General features: G+C 41.0%; 1 protein-coding gene across 1 annotated transcript; it reads right to left on the reverse strand.

The window, feature by feature from the left end:
• Positions 1 to 473: 473 nt before the first annotated feature.
• Positions 474 to 24,597, reverse strand: CDH17 (cadherin 17). The gene is made up of 17 exons (XM_008502459.2): positions 24,513 to 24,597; positions 21,583 to 21,681; positions 20,811 to 20,948; positions 18,788 to 18,926; positions 17,765 to 17,923; positions 16,906 to 17,105; positions 15,133 to 15,264; positions 14,093 to 14,243; positions 13,128 to 13,343; positions 11,860 to 11,936; positions 10,350 to 10,541; positions 8,863 to 9,107; positions 6,917 to 7,047; positions 5,843 to 6,079; positions 3,812 to 3,928; positions 3,583 to 3,699; positions 474 to 1,221 (listed from the first exon to the last, which is right to left on the reverse strand). Exons 1-17 carry the CDS (start codon positions 24,555 to 24,557, stop codon positions 1,112 to 1,114), a joined length of 2,505 nt encoding a protein of 834 aa, XP_008500681.1. The 5' UTR covers positions 24,558 to 24,597; the 3' UTR covers positions 474 to 1,111.
• Between the last annotated feature and the right edge of the window lie 558 nt (positions 24,598 to 25,155).

A 25,155-nucleotide genomic window follows, 5' to 3' on the forward strand; every position in this document is an offset into this window, starting at 1 on the left:
CAAAAAAGTGCTCTTCTCTTTCGAGGTCTGTGCTGCATGCAAAAGCTATTAAAAAAATCCTGCGTAAACAAACATACTCTTTTCCATATGACCTTTTCTTCAGTGTTTTCAAAAGTATATTGTCTTTTCAGTTTAACACAATATTTGTCAGCTTTTATTTATAGCTTAAAAGAAAAACCTCCCTCAAACTGTCACTAAAAATGCCCTTCTATAGGCATGTTTTCAGGAGAAAAGCTTTCCTTCCTTGAGTGTCATCCTGGGCTCAAATACATTTTACTGAAACCAAGATCCAGCAATCATTGCATCTTTAATCAGCCAGACATGTATCACTCTGTCCTCAGATCTATTTTTAGTTTGTGTTATGCAAAAGTAAGGGTTAATACAACAGATAACCAAGCAGCAATGCTTCCATGCACCCTCTCTCTTTTCTAGATCCAAATAAAATATGCAGACACTAAAAACTGTGAAGAACACTTTTATTCTTATCTAATGGGTAGGGGGGGGGCAAGAACTATATTTGCAGCAGTATGATAAACCTGTTACCCAATAAACAATTACCCAATTCCATATGAGTCAGCATGCACTTTTTTAACTTAAAAACTCAAACAAAAGGCCGTGGTGCTTCACAGACAGGTTTGCTCCTTTGCTGAGACTCTGAGAGATTCCTGCAGCTTCATGAGACATCTCCAAATGTAGCACAGGGCTTTATTTCCCTTTCTGCTATTCAGTAATTTATTGAGATGGAAATGGCAGAAGATGTGCAGTTAGGTAAGACCTAGTCCTGTGGAAATCTTTATTTACTTCAGCTGCCAGACAGAGAAGGTTGATCCCATGAGTTGATCCTTGCAGGAGCTCAGGATTTGATGTTGTCATGAGTTAATACTTCAGTCAGAGCTGATATTCTTATTAATGGCTGCTGCTGGAGTGTACACAGATTTTTTGTTTCATGACTGAATAGTATTATATACAAAAAATGAGGACAAAACCCTGAGAGCCTATTTTTGGATGTTTGTATCCTCTGTTTGTGATAGTACACTTCTGGGCTTTGGGAACTACAGAGTTCACTCCTTCTCAGCCCAAAGGGCATTTTTCTCTCTTGATGAAACAGTCCTTAAGCCAGTCTATTGAGTTCAGACTTATCCTTTGCATCTTTCTGATCACTCTTCAGTTCATTTTTCTCTTTGTTTTTCATGTGAAAAAAGGCACACCCTACGATTAAACCTGAAAAACAGAGAGCACTCAACAGTAAGAGGAAAAGAAAACCTTCTGAAAAGGATCTGACACCCCCACTGTTATACCCGTATGTTATGCCCATACTGTTTTACGTCTTGAACAGAAGCAAATGGCTTTGGGGAATGAACATGAAGCGTTGGACCAACAGTGTTTCCAACTCAAGTTCATGAACTTGAGGCACTGGTTGGCAGCATCAGATGCCTCAGGGCTCAGGAGACCTCTTCCAAAGGAGAACTTCTCTAGGGTCTGACCAGATGGCAAAGTATTTTTTTATACCTCTTCACTTTGATTTATCATGCTTGTCTTGAACTGTAATCCCTGATTTTTACCTCTCAATGGAATGATGAATCTGTCACAGCAAAGCTGAGACTACTGACAGCAAAACTCAATAAAAAACATTGTCTGTTCTTATGGTCATTTCTTCAGAACTTTGGTACCAACTTCAATGTTCGTAATCTCTCCAGGTTTCATAAAATGTTTACATACTTCTCATTGTGTTTACCTCTCCCATCTCTGATCCTTCTTAAGTCCACCTGAGAGGCTAACACCTGGCTTTGTCTTTACGGTGAAAAAAACTTCCTATTGAAAAAACTTGCATATTCATTTCAGGAATTCTTTTCAAAATCCCTTATGAACTTCACACATTGTATTTTTTTAAAGTCATAATGTAGCAGCAATTTTTGCTATGGTTTCTGAATCTGATCAGCCCTCTTATAATGAACACATCTTTAGTCAGTTATCTGACATGTTTTTCACTTAAATGTGGCCCTGTAATGAGGGATCAAACTAAGACAATGTGCAGACATAAGTGAGGTGAGAAGCTTGAACAGAGATTAAGAAAGTGAAGTTTGAGGTGTTTCTTCATTACATCCATGATCTGAGTATGGCATCTTCCATTTTAAGTTTTTTCTGTTACCTTCAAAGGCAAACATATATGCATCACATATACATTGGCATTTTCTATTGCTTTTGGGGCTTGTATATTGCAAAAGGAAATCAACACAGAGCTTATTTTGTCTTTTCATGTATCAAACATGTTCTTGGAGATTCAGTCTTGGAGACTCTTTCACACTCCCTTCCCTCTCCACAGCTGAATCACAGTTTCCCAGTCTGGCTTTTGTGCCCACCACATCCAAAACAGGACAGAGAACTCAATTCTTCTTGCTCTTCACCTCACATGGGACTGGATCCCATCAACAGTCATCTTTCCCACTTACACTTATAAGTAGAATACTGAAGGAACTAAAGGATTTAAGGAAGGACCCCTCTCCATCATTTACCAAAGGTTTTGGGACTCTTTGAAGGTCCCTGCCAACTGTAAGCTAGACAATTATTCCAGCCTTCAGAAAGGCCATGAGGGAAGATACAGGGAGCTACAGACCTGTTAGTCCTACCTCAGATCCTGGGAAAATTATGGAGAAGATCAAATATGGGGTACTACTGAATAATGCAATTATCAGGTACAGTCAGCATGGCTTCCCAAAGGGAAAATCCTGCTTAACTAATTTGATATCCTTCTATGATAAGGTCACCTGCCTAATGGGTGAAGGGAAGGTGGTGAATATATTTCTCTGAATTTTGGTAAGGCTTCTGATACTGTCCCTCACAGCATCCCTCTGGACAAGTTGTCCAACTGTGGGATGAGAAGATTCATGGTTCTGTTTTACTCTACTCTACTCTACTCTACTCTACTCTACTCTACTCTACTCTACTCTACTCTATTCCATTCTGAAAAGAAAAAGGATTTTCTCTTGTTTTGGAAAAAGTTTTAAGCAACTTGTTGAAGTTACATCAAGTCATACCTATAAGGATATAACACTTCTACTTAACACTATATCTACTTCATTCATGTAAATGCCAGTGTCCCAGAGCTCAAAGCAATTCTCCAGATGAAAAATGGAAACCTATGAAGCTGAAACAGGTCAATAAAATAATAATTGTAAGCTACAGGTACAAACATTGTAAGTATGACATCTCTTGATGCTTCACTATTTTCACTATAATCTCGAAGCAAAGATGAGGGTCCAACCCCTTCCCTGACAGGGGAAAAGCAGCAGGTAACAATGAATTAATAATATTCTACAAGTGCAGGATTTTCTTCTGTCATGGCTTCTTGCAGTCCTATTGTATGTACATCCAGAAGCACAGGCCAAAGAAAGTTACTTTTATGGCCAAAAATGTACAGGTTTGCAGCAACCACAATACACAATCATGAGATCTTTCCTCTTTTGTTCATTCTGCAACACTCTTGACATCTCTTCACCAACAAGTGAATCAGTGTCAGAAACGCAGGAGCACCATCATATCTTGGAAACCTGGCTTCATATCAGCCAAGAAAAAGTAACCTACCTATGATGAGCAGGACACCAAAAAGAGTCCCAAATGCCTGTCCTACTGTTGGCCAGGAGTGCTCACGGTCTATTTCGATAAAACACGACTTTTCACTTGAACACCTGCAGATGGTTACTGCAAAAAGAAATGCCATGAGGTTAATGAGTAGTTTAGCAATCCAGCTTTATGTTATGGTTTACATGAATGTAACTGTCATCTTGAAATTAATAGTTCTGTGTATATATACCTTTAAGATTCACTTTTCCTTCCAAAGGTGGTTTTCCATTGTCATTAATTATTACTGGAACATAATACAGCTTTTCTTCAAAGTTAGTATGTTTTGGAGAGAGGTAAGCATGAGTAGCTGTAAGTAGGAAATGGGACATTCATGTCATCACAAGAAAGAAATCAAACTCAGTATTCATAACAGTTGCAAATTCTCCTTTTTAACCCTGCTTTGCACATGATGGGAATTCTTGTTTTCCTCATGATCTCAGTGGTATGCAGACACTAAGTAAAAAAACCTATCTGAGTGCCTAGTCTGGATTCTAGCACAGTGTGGTTAGATAATTTTGTTCCTAATTTCTATAGCAGGCAAAATCTTATCTTGTGTAGTGCTGCACTGATAGCATCACATCTAAACCAAGAATATCCCTCTATGCTCATAGAAAGCATAACCAACCTAAATTGTTCCCAAGACATCTTAGTAGGACAGACCACCCTTCTAGCACACTTGCACTATCACATCTAAGATGTTTTAAAACTTGGGAAAAATGATAGCAGCCGTTGGGATCAGACCAGAGGTCTATTAGTGGAACTGTCTTGTTTCTGGAATAAGTGGAGATTACAACAAGAAAGCAACCATGTATTTTATTTCCTCCTAATGCTCTCCCAGGCTTCAACCATATTCAGCTCAAGGACTTCTTGAGTGAGTAAAATTTCCTACTTTAAACTTGTAGAATCTTTCTACATACACAACAAATTCCACAGGTAGCTACCTCCTCCTTCTATATACATTGGAAATAACTCCCATAAACTCCATTTGAAGCTCCCAGGATTGTGTACTGGAAGAGAGGGTAAACTGGCTGCCTTGAACATAGCATTCATTATTTTATAGGCTTCTACTGTATTTTGTTCCCTATTCTCTTCTAAGCTAAACAAAGCAACTTACTTTGCTGCTTTCATACACCTCCTCACGTCAGGCTATTCCATAACTCTAACTATTCTCATCACTCTATCAGAACCAGGTTCCAGCTTTGTTTTGGAGATGGAGAGACAAGAGTTCAAGATTTGAACAAGTAATGGATTTATACAGGGGCACAATAATGTTCTCTGATTTCTTCTGTAGTCCTTTCCTAATAATTCCCAATATTTGATTTGCTTTTCTGAACACTATTGATAACTTGACCTCACACTTTAGTGGAACTGCTTACAGGTCTCACGTGGGACTCATAATAGTCAGCTCAGCACCCAAGATATCAAATATGAATTTAGGAGTCCAAGGTTCATTTCACTCTGCCACCGTTTTATTGATCTACAAAATCAGTCCTGCAAGGATGTCCTGCAATTCTTCGCACTTAGTTCCTACTCAGATAACTTTGTGTACTGAGTAAACTTTGTCTCCTCACTGCACACCCATATTTATTGACCAACACTGGTCCTAGCAAAAACCCCTTTGGAGAACCACACATGAACTACCTTCAGTTCAAAAGCTGACCATATACTCCAATTCCTGAATTTTAAATTATTGTTTCTCTTCTCAAAACGTATCCCTTTCTCTTAATGGCAACCCAACTTTCTCTTGTGGGATTCTACACTATATATTTTTTTAGGAATTCGGTCAGGATCTATTGGCTAAGGATCTATCAATGTGCCTACTGATCCTCTTTGTATAACTCCAGTCAGTTTTTGAGGCATGAATTCCCTTTGTACATTAACTGTCAGGAATAGGCAGTTTGTGAATTACTCTATTTTTTTAGTATAAGTGATTTGTATTCATTTAAGCATACAGTATATTTTAGTCTCACGTTTCTTCTTTCATAAATACTAGTGACATTTTAGATTGTGACATACTACACATAATCTCCTGAAAAAATTACTAATGGCTTAGGTGTTCAAATGAATCCAAATGCCGAATTGCACATAATTTCTTAACCTGATTTCTTTTTCCACGTGGAATACCAGATATGCAATAGTAGAAATTAAAAGGAATTAAATATTTCTGAGTATCCCCCAGTACACTATCCACATCACTATAAGAATAGCTTGATTAACTTACCATTGACTTTTGAGATTTCCCATCTTCCTTTTGCATTCATATCATCCACAAGAGAAAAAGTAAACTTTGAGTAATACCACTGTTCATCAGCATCAGTAGCTTGGATTAAAGCTCTCTCTCCTCCACGGAGTGGGTGGCAGAAGAAGGTGGGATGATCCATAGCTAACTGTGGAGCGTTGTCATTCACATCACTTAAGTGTAGAGCCAAGGCTGCTCTGGATTTCTGAGCTGCATTATCTATAGAGTTTAACAGAATTCAAAGTTGTGTGCACATCTTGGACTTAACGCTCTGGGCTGGTTCATTTGCAGCTCTTGCAGACCATCAGGCAGGCAGCAGCATCTTGCCTCTCAGTTGCAGAGGAAAGGTCTCAGGAGGTCCTGAGGAACTTGTGACTGCTGCTGCCACTTTTTAAAATGTATCATTTATTTACCCCCAACTCTTGCTAGCTATAGAACACTAGCAAGTGAAAGGGAAAAGATAGACAGGAACTGGGAGACCTGATGCATTTCAAACTAACTACTGTGTTTGGTTTATTCGTGATAAAATTAAATTCTGCACAAGGCTGCAAGTTACTGTTCAGGGATGTTTTCAATAAGCCTGAAAGAAAGACTAAAATCTTTATAGCTATAGAAAAAAAAAAAAGAAAAAAGTGGCAGAAAATTCTGATGGTGAAGATACAGGAGAAATTCCAGTCTTCTCTATAAGCCACGAGGCTCAAGCAATATATGAGCACATGATAGTTAACTTAATGAAAGTTATTCTAATTCTCATTATCTACATCAAGATGTCTTTTAAGAAAGTTCTTAAGAGATACATCTTTCTAAGGATGTATCACATGTTCACAGAATCACAGAATGTTAGGATTTGGAAGGGACCTCAAGAGATGAAGTCCAACCTCCCTGCCAGAGGTTGGCCTCCCCCTCCCAGATTAAGTCACACAGGAATGTGGTCCAGGTGGATTTTTAATGTCTTCAGAGAAGGAGACTCTACAACCTCACTGCACTTGTCATGGGTTTAAACATGAGAAGTACAAGAATTCTTCTGTGTGTATATGCAGTTGTTTCATAGCTTACTTAGCTCTGATGCAACAACATCAACCACGTATATTTCTTGCTGTTCTCGATCCAAAGCAGATGCAGTGTATATCTGCCCAGTGGTTGAATCAATCCTCAGCCATTTCCTCACATCACCTTCTAAGGAGTATCTTTGGAAAGAAATAAGAAAAAGTCACAAATGCTATTCCAAATCAGGAAAAACTGCTGAAAAAACAAACATTTCTCTATTGATTATAAGCAAGGGGCTTGATTACAATCGTACTAAAAGAGAAGGTTCTTGGAATGTTCCCAGTATAACAGCCAACCAGGAGAGAAAGACAGGGAGGGAGGCCAAAATCAATGAGATTAAAGAGTGAGAGCAGAAGCATGGGAACACTACTGCTTCTCCAGCCTCCAACTCCAACTCCACTGCCCTCCTAACTGGGAAACCTGGGGTGCTCCTGAGCTTTTGGTCCAGAAGTGTGCTCTGGCCCAGCCCCATGTCTCTCTCTTCCCATCACATCTCCCATGCCTTGGTTTGGTTGGGGTACAGAGAGATCAGTGCAGTCAGGCACTCTTTTTTTTGATCAGCAAAGGGCCAGAACTCTGAGGTATACTACAGTGTTCATCTGCTGCCAGTCTGGAGCATCCCATAATTACCATCAGGGCAGTCTTGGAACAAAGAGTGCTTTAAACATTTCCAAGTAATTGCCCTTATATTACTGCTTAAAAAAACTCTCAAAGTCTCTGAGTATTTACTTGTACAGATTTAACCATGAACATCTGACCCAGTTAAAGCAGAGGACTTTGTTTGAGTAGATGTGACCTGATCTTCTCATTGAATGCTTTTGTTCTTTCAGTATGCCTTGCATCAAAAAGAGTATGCTGACATCCTTCTACATCTCTTACTTTTTAAAAATGTCCTTTCACCTATTTTTTAGCAGAAATGTGGTTTATGTAAATATGAATTCCTGTCATCTGTCTCTCTCATCTTCCCCCAGAGCTTCTGGACTATGTGGCTCATTTTCAAACCAGTTTGACAGAAGGCCAAACATGCAAATTCCCAAAAGTTTGGGGGAAAGTAAAAAGCCAGATGAGAAACCTCTGGGAATAGAAATCCATGGGAGGCCTGACAGTCATATTCTGCAACTCCATTAACTACTTGGTGTTTTGTTAATTTTAGTTACATTTCAAGGATTATTTATTTTGGGTTGATCTGTACAGCATCCCATCTGGAATTGTGCTGCAAGAGACCCAAACAACTCTTCTATCTGACCCTACTGTGTCAGGTGCATTTACAGCATGCAACACAGCATTGTGCATAGATCTATGAGCTAGCAGGCATTAAAGCTGACCTAACAATACAACATGGCATTGGGCTACTGAATGAGGCCAGTTTGAGGTTTTGCACAGAGAGAAGGAGTTGTCTTGTACAGAGCTTTGCATCTGCAGTGTAAGCAGGCATATCACCTTTGGCAGATGGAAAATAAAAGTATTCAATAGAGAGCTGTAGACTTGAGCTTCACTACAGTTTTGGATGTTTCAGTGGAGAAAAACCGTGTGTTTTCCTGTGTGACATGAAAAGCAACTACTATCCTATTGGTTCTTAGGGGTACACAGCATATCCTTCTTTCATTTGTTAAAGGCATTACAGATATGGAAATCCTGTTATTTTCAGACCAGATCTGCCTTTTTCCTGAAGAGATTTATGGGCCTTCTTCCCTCTTAGTTTAATGGTCCAAGGGTCCTGCTGTCTTGTGCTTTTCACATCACAGAGAGAAAGCTGGTTAGAAAAGCACTTCCACACTCTCTATTGCAGATGGGTCACCAGCCATCACACCCTCACACCTCCACCTTCTAGCAGGAGATGAGACTTAGGCATAGGAGTATTTTTATGCATGCCAAATATTGGGCATGTTTTCCTTGTACTTCTTTTAGAATAATTTTCTAAATTTAATAAGTAAATCATGGTCATTCTTTTTTACCGTACAGTATCCCCCTCAGGATCAGAGGCCTCCACTGTCATGACCAGGGTATTGACAGGAATGTCTTCTGACACTGTTTCTTTGTAAACTGGAGCATGGAAAACAGGTGGCTCATCCACATCTGTTACAAAAACTTTGAATAAGGCAAGGGAGCTTGAGTTGTATTGCACTCCGGGCACCAAAGGTTCAGGGTTTGTGGCGTTGATCACCAGGTCATACACTGGATGTGCTTCAAAATCAAGAGCCTGGATAAATTAGAAAAAAAAATACTTAAAAAAAAGGCACTCTAAGCAATGACTCCAGTGTTGTGGGGAGATCCCATGGGAAATCACAAAGTCCCCCTCTTCTCAAGGAAGAGATTGCATCCCAGATACAGATGAAGAAAAGGAGAGCAGTCTGAAGTGAAATGACACTGGAAATGGTCAATTTAAATTAAACCATATGCCCATTTAGAGGCCTCCACAGCAACAGTGTTTCCTAATAATGTTGCCACCTGCCTGACTAACTTTAATAACTACATCCTGTTTACAGAAATAGTATTTATAGCTCTGTAGGAGAAGGCCTCCAGTGACCCGCGGGTGACAAAAGCCCTGCAAAGGTTGATACACCACAGAACTTCTCAAAATTGCCTCCTTGGGAAAAAAGGATGCTGAGGTTGAGCCTGTAGATGGTGCACCAAACATTGCATGTACCTGCCTTTGGCCCAGACCGTGGCAGATGAGCTGGATGAAAGCAACCTGTCATCCACTGGAAAATGGGTGACAGGCTTTCTGGACTTGTAGTTCAAACACCATTGAGAAGGCTGATTTCAAAGGAAGTGCAGTTTTGCTATTGAAATTCATGGATGCAGCAGAACATGCTCCTTATATTCCTGTTTCCATCATTCAACATATGGGATGTATCACCCACTGCAGCACACCCTGATCTCAGCTTTGTCACAGTTAATGTTTGCCTCATCAGGAACAAGTTGTCTTCCATCCTAACACTGAGACACAAAGGTCTTATTTGCATCTCCTGTTGCAGAAGCCACTAAATGCCCAGAGCACCAGAAGGAAGGAAGATCTGCCCCGTGGCAGCCCACCACCACGACCACAGCCCATGGAAGCATTTACTTGTTTTTTCAGAAATGCTGCTGCAAAAAAACTGAAATAATGCATTTTTTCTAAAACTTATGATACACAAAGGCTTACTTCCTTAGCCAGAGCCTGCTTTGCTTGAGAAGGGACCCTCAGTAGAGCCAGTGGGGGAAGCTGCTGGTGGCAGTGGGTGGGTAGAGGACAACAGAGGCAGTGCCTGAGCCCAGGAGTGTGACTTCCTTCAGTCTGCACCATGCTTAGGGTGTGCTTAACCCACCACCATCCAGCACTTGTCCCTTCACAAATCATCAACAGGGCAGTTACTGCTTATGACAGATGTATGTATACAAATATATATATATAAATGCACACATATATATGTAAAGGAGAAGATTAAATCCATCTATTCACCTTGTTAACCTTGACGAACCCTCGGTTTGTTTCAGAATCTGTTTCTATGATGAACGAGTTATTGGGATCTCCTTCCTTCACTTGGTAAACGATGTGGGAGCTCCCTGTGAAAGGCTCATCTCCATCAGTAGCTTGAATTTCTAATATCACTGTTCCTACTGGGACACTTTCTGCAACAGTCACATTGTGATACTGAGGAGAGAGAGATGGTTGAAACATGACACACAGAGCACCATCTGCAGATAAACACTTGAATGTGACAACAAGCTTGTGAGCCACTAGTGTGGATGTATTTTAACCCACAGCAGCTGTGTGAGGGAGGAAGCAGAGGATGCTCTTCACAGCAGAGACATAACCAGGTTATAGAGATACACAAAAGAATTAGTGAAGTGACTTGCAGAAGTACAAACAAGCTGCCTTGCTGCCCCAAGAAACCAAGAGCTTCAAGGTGGAAACTAGAGCTTCTGCAATGTTACTATATCCTCCCTTTTAGCCATACATTTATCAAAAGTGATGGGATCTCACTGGGTAAGTTACTCTTTTAGCAACAGTCCCAAATCTTTACCTCCTCTCTTGAAACCACTCCATGTTAATGCACCATAGGCTATTGCCTCATTGGCAGCCTGGCTCCATTTACTCTGTTTGATGGCTGCCCTGACCCAACAGTCTCATCGTGAGACTGGGTACTGGACTGAGACCTTAAGATGACAAAGTCAACAGCCTGCTATGTAGGCACGTAGTCTGCACGTGTCTAAGCTCCTGTTATCATCAATAGAGAGCTGGGCAATGCAGTCAGTAAAGCCCAAAAACCTACACCTGATGAGCCAGACAGCTTTTCTGAGCCCACCACCTGTAGTGTCAACAAGTATGGAGGGAACTTAAACACTTAAATGTAGACAGTCTAACGTCTGCAGGAAGGCTTGGACCAGCAGGTAGAAGTCACAGAAGGTCTGCAGATCTCTCTGCCAGGTCCCAGCACCTCCACTAGAGGGAAAGGTGAGAGCCTGGCACCCACGGTACAGCAGGTACACGTTTGAGCGTGGATCACTTGACTGCTGTTTGGGGTCAAAGTGAACAGAACCTTTTATTTCCATTTACCTTCTGGCTTTTCTAGATACATTGCTATGGTGTTTGGAAGGCAACTTGGGAGATGTTAGCTCTTTTACATTTAGATATTTTAAGTAATTTTAATTTTCCTTCTGAACTTACATTTCTGGAATGAACTGCTTTAATGAATCATTTTTTCTACACACGCAGTTTTCTACTGAGCAAATTACCTTATATTCCAGAATTAACTATGACTCAGTCCCACAGTTCACTGTCTAGAAGAAGCTTATATGCAGGCTTTGCATCAGTTTTTGGCAGCTGCCTTTATTTTCATTAGTGGATTGCTCTGTTCCTTGTTCTGCAAATGGTTAGTTTCCCATTAACCTTCTATAGGCATTGAACGGATGCTCAAACATTTTTCAGAAGTTATTGGGACATTGACAACGACATGAAAAATACTCACATCTGATTTTTCAAAGATGGGAATCTGATCATTGATGTCAATGACATGTATTTGCACGTCACAAATTGTTTGGAATACTGTATGGAAAGACAACAAATAATGTCACAGTAACGCTTCTGCTAAAAATAACTTTCCTTCCAAAGTGTTCACTGTGAGCAAAACTGAGCACTGCCAGATTGCCCAATCCAAGAAAAGTCCTGCTCTTTAAAAAGCACTTGATCTTCAAAACCTCTTAATCAGTGGAAACCCCATTCTATCTTACTAGTCACCATATCCCAGCTTTTTCAGCATTGTCCCATCCTGTTCCATTCCATTTCCCTCTCTTTTTTTTCTTTTTTTTTTAAACCATATCCCTTTGCCAGGATCATAACAGGTACGAATTGGGTAACCTTTTTCAATATCACTTTTGCATGTCAAAAAGTAAGCCCTAGGTTGCTAGGCTACCTTGTCCTCTTGTCAGGCCATCAGACAGCACCCTCATTTTTGCTACAGCCAGACAATCTTCATATCTATGTAAATCCTAGTGCTACTGGAGCAGAGGCCTCCACAGCAACAGGGAGCTGTGATTTCTCTGATTGTGTGCTATTGTATGTTGCTGGATTTTGGTTTTTTACAAATGTGTTTCATGAGCTGAAAGACAAGAGATATTATAAACAAAACTCTTTGTATGGAACTCAAATAAGCATCCAAAACAAATCACCAGCTTTTTCCTCTGCAAGGTTTTCATATCATCTCCCTAAGTGAGGCTTTTTCATTTGCAGATATGTCACATTGCTTTCTTTACAAACCAGTTCCTCCATCCACAAGTTTTCCTTAAATAAGGAATTTAGTTTAAGCTTTAGTATGGAGTTTGATTTCCTTTTCATTCTGTGAACCACAAAGAACTGCTGAGAGATTATATAGTGGACAAGAATCTTTTTTGAAGGTTAAAACACATTATCTAGACTCTCTCAGGAGTGAATCCCTTTGAAAGATTTTGGGGGAAAACCACAATTATGGTATCTCCATTTTTTCCCCCTGGGGAAGGAAATGTCTTATTGGAGTACTTGCTAACAAGCATCCCAATGTATCCACACTGCCATAGAGCTGGGTTCCTTCCACAATTGAATTACAAATCATGATTAACCTCCCTGCATCTTGAGATGTACTAAGCCAGAACTCAGGGCTGCTGCCAGTCCAGTGAACCCTCCAGGTCTCCTTTCATCCCCAATGAGCATGGGGGCTACTGGTGTGAACAAAGTTATTCTGATGTAGGAGGCATTACATACCTGAGTCTGTCACCAGCACCTTCAGGGAATAGTTGGGTGCAATGCGCTTGTTTAAGGAGTGGGTGGTCAGCTGCAAAATCCCTGTGTCCTGCTGGATGCGGAACAGGTGACTTGAAGGAACAGCAGGATCCTGACTTTCAATTTTGAACTGGAGACGGGAGTTAAGGGTGTCCTCCTTATCCATGTCTGTAGCAATCAGGGTGCCAATATTACTGCCTGGGCCAGAGGAGAGACCAGAGTCAGTCAGATAATGCAGTGGCCCTGCTCCTCCCCAGAGGTACACACTGATGAGAGTGACATCAATGCAGAGGGTAGAGTGGCAATAAAAATACAACCACATGGAAAACACTGCAGTGGATACAATCATTTGACTGCTGGGAATTTTTCCTTTAGCATCCCAACAAACTGCTTTGGGCTTGGGGCAGTCCAAAAGGACTGGGCTGCATGTTTTGATCAGAAGTGACTGCAACAACAGATACTTCAGCCTTAAAACCAAATAACTGATGCAAAGACTGAGGGAGAGATTTTGCTAGTGGTCCACTGAAGTCAAAGGCCTTATGCTGGAGGAGCATCTGGATGAGGGGAACATGGGCTTATGTGACTTTTAGAGCAATGTTTTTTTATTAGTAGTAAAAAGGGTGTTTTTTTCTTATGCATTCAAAGCAGTTGTCTAAAACTGTGATTACTGGAAAATGCAATGTTTGTATTTTAAATGGAGCAGCTATTTTTTAAACAGGAGTCTTGGATCTGTCTTTCTCAGGTTATTGAAAGCTTTTCTGCATAATTATTGAAGTGAAAGTAACAGGGCTATTTGCACGGGGAAATATTTCTTTTGGAGAGCTACTTTTTACTCTTTGGGGTTCAGAATTTCTATCTTTATTTGCACCCAGCTGTAAACAAGAACAGGGCTAGAATGATGTGTATAAAAAGTGTTAACAAAAGAGTGTTAAAAGCTGTTTTCTTACCTTCACCTTCATTTTCCTGAACTTCAATTACAGTGATGGCCTCCTGGCACACCGGGGGATTGTCATTGATGTCTTCCACAACAACATGAATCTGCAGAGGTTTGTCCACCAGTTCTCCTTTGTTATCTTTTGTGATAGCAAAGAAAGTATACTGCAAAAACAATATTTAGATTAGATGTGTTGTATATTTACAACATATTTGACAATATTTTGACAATATTTGACAACATTGCATTTAAATGTGTAGCTATGGGAACATTCCAAGCAAATGAGATATCCTCTCAGATATTTGTTCAGTTTTCCCACTAAGTTCAGTTCAGACCTCTTCCATCACCACGTAGTGCCCAAAGTCTGACTTCTCAAAAGAATTTAAAAGCCCAGAACACTTTATTGCACTTTGAACTTGGTCTCACAAAAATTCAAGAAAAACAGGACTATCTTAGTCTTGTCACATTGCAAATTCAACTGTCACATACAGAGATAGGATTTCTCCAGCCTGTCTGATCTCTGCCTTTTTCTGTGCCAATAGTTTCTTCAAGGACAAAATGGGACAGAGGGTTTTCTGGCTAAAAGACCCACAGATGGGGAGTTTCTGGGTAACTTTATACTTGAAACTGCAAGTTAAACTCTGCTTCTCCTGTGTCTGCTGTGGCGAGATCCCTTGGACCCCTGGCATCTGGAGTAGATCTGAAACATCCAAATCTCCTGCAGTCCCTCCACAAATGGTGCTGCCTACCTCTTGCTCATGCACATACAGTCCTGCCATGGTTGGTCCTTGTGGTACATTACACACATACTGCTGCCAGACCCGTGGAGAAACATTGTGGGGTAGCAAACTGCAGGTTGGTTACAGTGTAGTAGATGAATGTGCTTTCATGTCTATCAAGTCATTCCCAAACAGAAATTAAAATAAACAAAAGTCTTATTTCTTTTTTGCCCTCTGTCCTTTCTAGTGAGCTTTCTCATCTTTACTACTACACAAAATAGTCAGCATATTGCTACAGTCTCCCCCATCAGTGATGTTTCACATATTTACTTACAGAATCGTCTTCTTCCCTGTCCAGTGGCTCTGTCACATAAATAACCCCTTTCTGATCAATGGAAAATGGGAGCCTGGGAAGCTTTTCTTTCTCAAAAAGGTCATAAATCACATCTGGCTCATTTGAATACACCTAAAAACACAAAAATAAGTCAGCATAGAAAGTCTGAGGTGTAGACTGAGATTTAACAGGGACCATTTCTAGACTGCAAACAGAAAAGACTGCATTCCTGTTCGGTTCACAAACCAGAAAATTAACAGTCTGGCAGGGTCTTGGGATGAGCTGCAAAAAAACAGACTAAAGACTGCTCTCTGAGTTGTTGTAGTGAAGCCATTTTTTTTTTTTTTAGTTTCTCCAGCTGTCCGAATGGGCTAGGACACATCTTTTTTATATAAGAGTTTTGGGATGTGGAGCTAAATGGTGATACATGAGAAAAAAGCATTCTATGTATGTATTTGAATGTCTTTATAATAATTCATTCCACCTTCTTACACTGTTCCTGCTTGATGTTTTGGTTTATCAAATTCAGAGATATGGAACAAAAAAATAAAAATATCCAATTCCTAACTGCACAGTGAAGGATCTTTAGTGGAGTGGTTCAGATTTTAAATAAAATGCAGTAAATTCATTGCCAAATGAATGAGGTAGTATTACTATTTATGTTCTATACTATACAGCAGCAACTGCATTTCATTTTCCCCTAGGCAGAATCAAGATGTCATTGGCTGCCACCTGAAATTTATATACAAGTGACCCCAGAATAGGAGCACTGTTGCATGTTAGTTTTTCTTCCACCTGTTTTCACTCTGGACTTCCTTGGGCTGTCACTGATGTCGGTGGGAATAGCCCTGAGTACATTACTCTTGCAAACAGGATCCAAGGAATCCTGCCATGTCCAATGTATGACAGCATTGGGGGTGTCAGTGCCAAGGCATTTTTCAAAGTCAAACATTTCTAAAAGGCTGCTGGCCTGATAGTTAATATTTACTGATGTATACATCACTATCAGTCTGAAGTTACTGGCAAAATATTTTGTGTTTTCATAGGAATATCACGGGGATGTAGGATGATGAAGGAGGGCAATTGTGCTGTGTCACATGAAACTGGTCCCCTGAGAGCAGAGAGATGCCCACAGCAGAGTTGCAGTGGGGCTGGTCCCCTGGCAGGCTCTTTTGTGGATGGAAGTAGCTAACCTCCAAATAACCTTCAACAGGTTAGCTCTGCCCAAAGGCTGAAGGGCCCATGGTGTTAGAGGGAGGCTGGAAACACTCAAAGAAACCCACCAGGAGAGAAGAGCAGCACCTCCACAGAGTCACCCAGCTGCCAAATGTTTGTCTAGGAGCTCCTTCAGGGTGTCTCAACAGCTTGGTCTTTTATATTGTGCCAAACAGCCTTGTAAAACACTTGTTTCCTTCCAGTCATTACACTCTAACATAATTCTCCAAACATTTCCTCTCTCCAGGGAATATTCTCACACACAGGCACTGCTAACAGCCTCTCCAAACTGAAGAGCAAAGTCCAGTCATTCACAGTGTTTGCATTGACTGTATCTCGGTCACCTTCAAACCATTAACTTTCTTACTAACAATAAGTTAATGAAACCTGCACTAAAGATAATTTCCAAAGGATACCATATAAAAAATATCCCAGAGGTACCAAAGTCCTCTGAAGTGCCTGGTGTTAAGAGCTGCGGGGACACCTTTACAATTAGCTGGGAGAAAATTACTCTGTGACAACAAGAAGGGATGCAAGGATGGAGACCAAGAGCCCTACCTGAGCGATAGTGACAGGGTGCACCTGGGTTGAGTTTTCTTGGATGTGGATGATGGGGGGAGCTTTCCACAAGCTCTCCTTCACAGTGATGATAACATCAGCGCTGCTGGTGAAAGCATTTGTTGTCATCCCTGCCATGTCCTTCACAGTGACAACAAGTGTGAAGGTGTCCTGCTTTGCAGGATCTAAGTAATAAGAACCTAGAGACAGAGCAAAGAGCCAAGTGAAATGAAGTAGAGGCTGTGGAGATTCCCCTGCCCATTTTATCCTACATGCACCATGCTGCTTCAGCTGCTCCAGGCTCACTCTTTACATGGGCCTCTGTGCCAGCTCTCAGCAAGCTGCTTCCTCTGGCTTCTCTGAATGATGCAGCACAGGATTGTGTGGATGGAATCAGATTAATCTTCTGTGCTGTCTTTTCATGTTGCACTGATTATTCCTCACCCCAGTGAAGCACTTGTTCAGCCCAGCAGAAGACACAGGGCGTTTAAATGATTGCAGTTTAGTTAGGATCATGTGGCCAGCTGAGTTTTCTCTTCATCTCTCATGTTAGTGGTTTTGGTCTTCTAAATTTTGAGAAGGAGAATTAATCCCAATATCTGACTCATCGTATTCCAGAGGACCAAAGGTCCACCTCTTCTCAAAGCACTTTGAGATCCCAGTCTCCATTTCTGCTTACTTCCCTTGAATTTGGTGGGACACAAAGAAAGTTCCCTCCCCCAAAAAGGGCCTCAGTGGAGTACTTCCCACTGACTGCTTTTGTCCAGAACTTAACATAAGAGCTGTGGGGTTGTTTTGTTCCTAGGTACATCCAAGAACTCACACTTGCATTTTGACAAACAAGAATCCTTTTACATACCTGCCTTACTTGGTGAGATCTCTCCAGTTGCATTATCAATATGGAAAAGCATTTCTGAATAAGGGTTGGGGAAATGATGGAGAATGCTGTACGTCAGCTTTGCATGGGGAGTTGCAGGATCATCACGGTCAGTGGCATGGACTTGCATGAAGGGCTTGCCTGCTCAGATTAGAGAAGAAACAGTGGTAAGAGCAGACTGAAACCTCAACACACACTCCATTTGATTAGAGGTCTCAAGCTAGAAAGGCATCTTATGGGGAGCTGCTGTTTCATAATGCATCTCTTGTGGTAAGCCATGGGTCTGTATGGAGGCTATGTTGTCTGTCTGCCATCCCACAGATCCCCCCTCCACCAGCTCTGCTTAGTAGGATCATAGCAGTTGTGAAGATCAGTTGATGAAAAAGGTGACAAGGATACCTCAGAGAGAGATCTATCACTCAAGAGTGCCCACACTCAGAATGTATCTCACTGATCTACTTCTTTAAGGCTGCTCTGCAATCCTTATACAAGACAAGGCAACTCAAAGCAGGTTGATAAAAATTCTGTACAGCTGTGACACAGTTATAATTAAAGGAACAATCACACAGTTTAAAAAATATAGAAGTATGTGGTAAAATGAATTTTTGCCTTTTACCCACCAATGTAACATTAAAAACCTTTTTTACTTGGATGCAGTTGAATACAGTAGAATACTGCAGAATCATTTCCCGACCTGATAGAGATGTATATGTGTACTTTTTCACAAAAGTTTCTTCTTGAGTCCATAGTCACAGTGATAACGCCTGTCTGAGTCCTTTGTTTCATTTCCAAGCTGTGGGCCTCAAACTGCTCTTTGATACTTACCAGATTTCTGGACTAAATCACTGCAACCCATAATCTAAGACTCTCCCCTAAATAGTTAGGTTCAGCCCACGTTCTGAGAAGAAAAACATCAGTCACAGTAAACACACACCCCATCTCTACATTGGCATTTTATTTTAACTATAACTATTAACTATAATATTTAATTATTACAGTGATTACCTGGACGGGAGTTCTGCCTCACTACTCCAGTGTATTTTTCCTGGTCAAATTCTGGTGGGTTGTCATTGACATCCTGCACATTTATTGTAACAGCATATGGACCTTTCACTACATCTCCCTTTTCATCCAGGCCTTCCACCTTGATTTGGAAAAAGAAGGAACAGCAAGTAAATATTTTCGTGTAAATTAATTAAAAGACATAAATGATCATCAGGATGCCAGAAGTCATTATTACTGTGATGCAGTTCTATTAAGAGCCATCACTGGCTGGCTCTGTCTACAAGGACAAATTTACCACAGTGACTCAGTGGCAATATTTCACCACTGCATAAAAAACTAACAAAACAAAATAACCTGCTTCTGCTTCTGCTTCTGATGACACTTTTCAGAGGGAAATTTGTCACTTACACTCTCTGCAGACTACCTGTGTTCTTGCAGAACTTATACTTCATGCTTTTCTTTAAATAGATAATTTCTAAAGATCAAAGAGAAAACCCAACATGATATAGTGGACTCAGGTGTGCTACTATAAATATCAGCCAGAGAAATAGGCTGATCCAGGGGTTTGTAAAGATAACTTAGTTCTAATTACATTTTTAACCAAATAATTTGAACTCTTATTTTTCATCTTTCTTTTTTAAAGCACTAAGTATATATTATTCCACATATAGTACACATATTACATATGTTCTACATGAGATATAAAGCACCAGTATATATTACATATTCTGGAACCCTCAACACGAGAGGGACATGGAGCTCTTGGAGCTGGTCCAGAGGAGGGCCAAAAAGATGAACAGATTGCTGGAAGAACTCTTATCTGAAGACACGCTAAGAAATTTGGGGCTATAGGGGAGATGTTGGTGTAGGTTACCCAGGTAAGCTGCAGATTTCTCCTCCCTGGAAGTGTTCAAGGTCAGGTTGGATGGGGCTTGGAGCAACTCCTTCTAGTGGGAGGTGTCCCTGCCCATGGCGATGGGGTTGGAACTAAATGATCTTTAATGTCCCTTACAAACCCAAGCATCCTATGACTCTACCTGCTAGACTGTATTTTGTCTGCACATAAAAGAACAAATAATTACTATTTATCAAGTATCATTTTTCAGTTCTATCATCACTTCTGGTCTGTAAAGGATTCCCATGTTTAGGGTTAGTAACTTCTGGGTCTAGAAAATTGTCCTTTCTAATTCCAGTCCAAGGCTCCTTTAAAGCTAAGAACATTGAAATCATTAAACCTGAAGTGCCAGACTTTAGAAAGATCATTAAAGCTACCTATAACATTACCATGTACTTTGTTCAGATATTTAAATACCCAAGATCATGTTCTTCACAGCTGCTAGTGCCTCAAAGAAAGGTAATACCACTTTTGACACAGAATAAGAGCACAATGCTATACTGAGACCAAAAGATCATCTAGAAGCTGTCCCGTTCCCAGCAGTGATCTTGATGGGATCCATATGAAAAAAGTGTAACAGCAGGATAAGCACACAATGCTCTTTCCCCTAATAGCCTCCAACATCTGCCAAACAGCTTTCTGCTCTTACCTAACAGAGGTTAGGCCAGTGCCCCTGTGTATAAATGTCATTTACTCACACCATTTGTCACCAAATAGATTAAAATCTTCCTAAGAAGATTACAATAATTAATTTTTCCATTCCAGCTGTGAAATTCACCTTATCATGTGTTATCTCTCTTCAGGGATAACAAGAGAATCGCATTCATAGGGCCAGGTTTCACCTCCAGTCAAGTGTCCTTATACTAGGAGAACTAAAGGACTGGGGTGATTTTTGTTTTCTGGGTGAAGGAGTATTTTCCTGTGAAAACACTTCCAGCACTACAAAACCATATCAACAAAGCTCAATAGTAAAAATGAAAAAGCTGTCTGTAAACATAGACAAAAGAAAGAATTTGACATTTAGGAGTTTTACATTAATTTCGAGTTCACAAAAAAATGGATGACTATAAATAACCCTCTCATACTATTTTTCATTGTTTTGTTTTGCTTTTTTTCATTTTGTTTTACCTGCAGCCTGTGCACTGCTTTGGTCTCCCAGTCCAGTGATCCATTGAGATACAGGATGCCTGTCTTTGGCACAATGTCAATTATTCCATCTTTTTCACCAGTCAGTCTGAAACTCACAGCGGGTGGCTCAAGTGTGAACTAGAAAGGGCAAAAATCAGAGGAGAAATTATATTTTTTTCAAGATTTTCACTGTAATCTAAATAATTTCAGGTTTTGGGCTTTTTTACTATCTATTGTCAACAGTGTTCTTGGTTAGGGGAATGATAGTCCAAGAGTCTGCTTAATCAAATCTGCAGAGGAGTTTTCACATTATTTCCTGATTGCTGCAGGAAATCCCATCTGTGGTTTCTTTCCAAAGCAAACGTCTGCTTAGGAAAGGGCTTTGTCTGAACACAGGAATGGAAAAAAATGACACACATCTTCCATTTGCCCCAGAGCTGCATCTGTCCTTGTGTGGTTATGGCTTTGGGAAGAAAACCTCACAGCAGAAGGAAAATGATGTCACAAGTTTCATGGAAACCCATTCTCTAGGAATGTTGATTTTATTAATCCCTGTCTTAAACACTCTTAAAAATGTGTTTGGAAGAAGCGTTGCCTCCTGCTTTTCGAATGTAAACTCCTGAACTCCCAGATAGAGGAAGTCAAAGTTAATTTCAGATCCTCTCAGGGGACTTTTTCTTCCCACCAGCACAGATGACAACGCTGCCCGTGAGGTCAGAGTGTGAGAACCATGAGGTTTTTGACCAGAGCGGAGACCAAGAGATGCAATTACCTGGTAAACGAAGCGCATTCCCTCTCCTTCTGGTATAGAGAAATCCATGTCCTTCAGAGGTCCACTTACATGCAAGTCCCCCACATTCTGGCACATAGCCTATGAGAGAGAGAAAAGGATGGGGGAGAGCAGCTGAGGGATGTTTGCTGCTCCCATGCATGAACAGTTAGCTATCACTGAGCCTCTTGAACTTTTTTTGCAGTAGTAGAATGGGGGAAATTCTTGCTGGTTTGCATGGAACGTGTCCAGGTTCCTTAGCACACATCCATTTTTAAAAGCGGTGTTATTTATTAATTAATTTAAACCCAAACATTTGGGCCCTGCTCTAACCATTACATAATTAAATTATTTTTTATCTACCTTCAAGAGCAAGCAGAAGCACCCAAGAGCTGAGGATAGACTGTGGGCAAGAGGAACTTCATAAAAGTATTTCTGGATCACCCCTGTGTCTCCATCAGGACCAACTACATCCCATAAAGGACCTGCACAGTCATGTGGCCACAAGTGTGTCAGGACACTCCAGTGTCACTGGTGTGACCCAGTGTCACTACTGGGTGTGGAGAAGAATTGGGGGGGTTTTTTTGTGGGTTTTTTTGTTTGTTTGTTTGTTTTGGTTTGGTTTTTGTTTTGTTTTTGTTTTGGTTTTTTTGGTTAGTAGATCCAAACCTTTTTTGTAAGGGGGGAAGGTGGGGCTCCCAAGATCCCCTTCCCCATCACCCTCAGTGACCTTGGCAAGCTGCTCAGGCCCTGTGCCTTCACACCAGTTGCATGTGAGTGCAATACAGAACCAGGGAAAAAAATTACTACTGATCTTTGTCTTTTAACTCATGGCAAAAATGCCATGCAAATGTCTCAGCTTCTCCTTTCTTCCTAATGGCTAGAAAGGCCTCCCCATGTGTTTTTCCTGGCAAATTTAGAATGAGTTTTACATTATTTTTATAAATACCTCCTTCCCAGTGCCCAAAGCTCTCCAGACATAGACCTGCCCTAGTATTTCAGGGTTGTTCTTGCTTTCAAACAGAAAAATCAAAGCAAATAGCAGCCTTCTGGAGCAGCTTTTGTCTACAAGACAGTTCAGCCTATGGTTCAGACAATCTACCTGTTTCTCCAGTGGCAAGACCAAACTCCCTTGAATGGCTGCTCATACCACCCTGACACCAAGATCTGATAATGCTGGGGATAATGCTGGGGATAATGCTGGGGAGCTGCCTGCCAGAATTAGGGCTCCATCATTCTTCTGGTGTACACATTACTTCATTCTGCTTTGTAGATCCAGAGTGCCATGGCCACACTCTCCATCAACCCATAGAGTCAGGCTCCAGGAGTGGGTGTTCTCTGATGCATGACTTTTCCCCTGGATTTGGTCCTACTGCTATTCAGCCTCTCACAGAGAAGCACAGCTTACGTATTACCAAGGGAAAACTGAATCCTGGCTATGACAAAAACATAGCTAAGTTCAGTGCCATTTACCCTAAAGCACTGCTCTGTGAGTCTGTGTCACAAGCAGTGTTTGAATAATGCCAGATTCAGCTTAATAATAGGCAGAGATGTTGCCCTCCACACCTACAAGGGTTTGTGACTCTTATGCAAACAGTAAAACAAGAGCATTGTGAGAACTGGGGAAGGAGTGGGTGGCTACACTGGTGACAGTAGAAAAATAGTAGAAAAAAGGTGCCATGTAATATGTACAAATAACAGGAAAGAGAACTTTACAGCCACACTGTACTATTTTTGCTAAATTCTGACTGCCAGCCTCTGCCAGGGACAAGAAAACAAGACCGGTTCTGACCTGCTACAGCTGTCCCTGTGTCACACTGGTGGGCACAACCTGGCTGCCAGAGACCCATTTTTTACACGGGTTTTCTTGTCATGTTCCTTGCCGTGGAGGAACAAAGGCTGATGCTATAAAACCCAAAAGGTTCAAAGTGCAGGCTATGAAGGAAGTAAAGGATATCTCTTCCTGTCAATTAAAATTACTTTATGTGGACCATAAATGTTTCCAAACGTATGTCTATGGCATGAATCACTACTCAGGGGCCTAAAGAGAAAATAGGGCTTTATTTTTGGCCTGTGTTGGGCTGGCATCCCTTTTGAAGGCATCTGTAATAACCATGGAGTGGCTCCATGGGGATCAGTGCTGCCACAGACAGCAGCTCTGGAAATAGGAAGGAAAAAGGAGTTACTGACTACTGCACATCAACCTCACCCCCAGGGTCTCCATATTCTGAGGAACTTCTTTTTTGTAGACTTGGATTTAACTCGTTTTTTATCTCTGCTGCTCATTTAAATTGTAAAGTAGAAGCCACCATTGTAACCTTTACAGACATCAATAACTCAATTGAATTTAATAAATGAGGCCCATATATAGTGTAATTAATGTATCTCACCTCTAGAAAGTCCTCTGAAAAAGGAATCTTATAGATGGAATAATGAAGATAAATAATTCATAGATGTGGTTTAAACTCTACGCCATTAAATGCCTTAGAATACACTTAATATGTCAGCACATGTATGAATTATAATACACATGTGCACATGATGCAGATATCTTCACTGTTTGATTTGTTTCAGTATTTTTAAATCTCATCTATCATGAAATTCATTTGATGGGAGAAATAATTTCTGATAGGAAGGCCCATGAGGCAAGACAGGTAAATTGGTTTCTTCTAGGTCTTTTTTTTTTTTTTTGGTTGGTTGGTTAGTTGGTTTGTGTTGGGTTTTTTTGTTTGTTTTCTTTTTCACTATTGACTGACAAATCTTCTTAACTTCTGGCCATGGGGTCACACACGTACTGGGGCCAGGCTCCCACACCCCACACTGCAGGCACACACTGCCAGCCTGACCTGCCTCATGGGCTGGATGGAGCTCACAGCTCACTGGCAACCTTTGCCATTTGCTCCCAGATAAACGAAGGAAAAGCTGTAACTCACCAAGTGAATGACGAGTAGAAATTGAAGTCCACACAGCTTAAACATACTGGCATGTGCTTCTCTTTAGTTCCTGCAATGAAGAGGCAATAGGCACTTTAACCCCGCAGAGGTGGCCCAATCTATTTGTGACTAAAGGCTACAGCCAAGCTTCCCCAAGGCTGTGGGCAGAGACAAGGAGTGATATCTGAAGGACCAGGTGTCACTTTGCCCAAGGGAGATGAGACTGATAGCATCACCAGGCTGGTGAGATTAAAACAGACACAAAACGTTGAGCCATGCAATCTCATTGTTGCAACGATTCTGTGTCATGCAAGCCCCATTTTCATTTCTGCTTTACCAAAGGCAACAACACGTTCACAGGAAACACTATAACCACAAGAAGATGAAAGCCTTGCAAGCACCATCCTCAGGCCTCTGTCTTTGGTTACAAAAATCAAGTGTTCAGTGCAGCTTGCAGAGGCAGTGGAAAGCCAGAGGTGTCTGCACCCCTTAGAACTACATGGCTGCTGGAAACGAGCAGCCAAGGATGTCCTTGGACATGCTCCCAAGTCCAATGAACACTGCCTGCATTCAGTTTCAAAAAAATGCTGAGCACATGCTGGAGTCACTTGTGTCACATCCTCCTCGACACTAAATGGACTCC

The sequence above is a fragment of the Calypte anna genome, chromosome 2 (genome assembly GCF_003957555.1).
Source record: "Calypte anna isolate BGI_N300 chromosome 2, bCalAnn1_v1.p, whole genome shotgun sequence".
Lineage (NCBI taxonomy): Eukaryota > Metazoa > Chordata > Aves > Apodiformes > Trochilidae > Calypte > Calypte anna.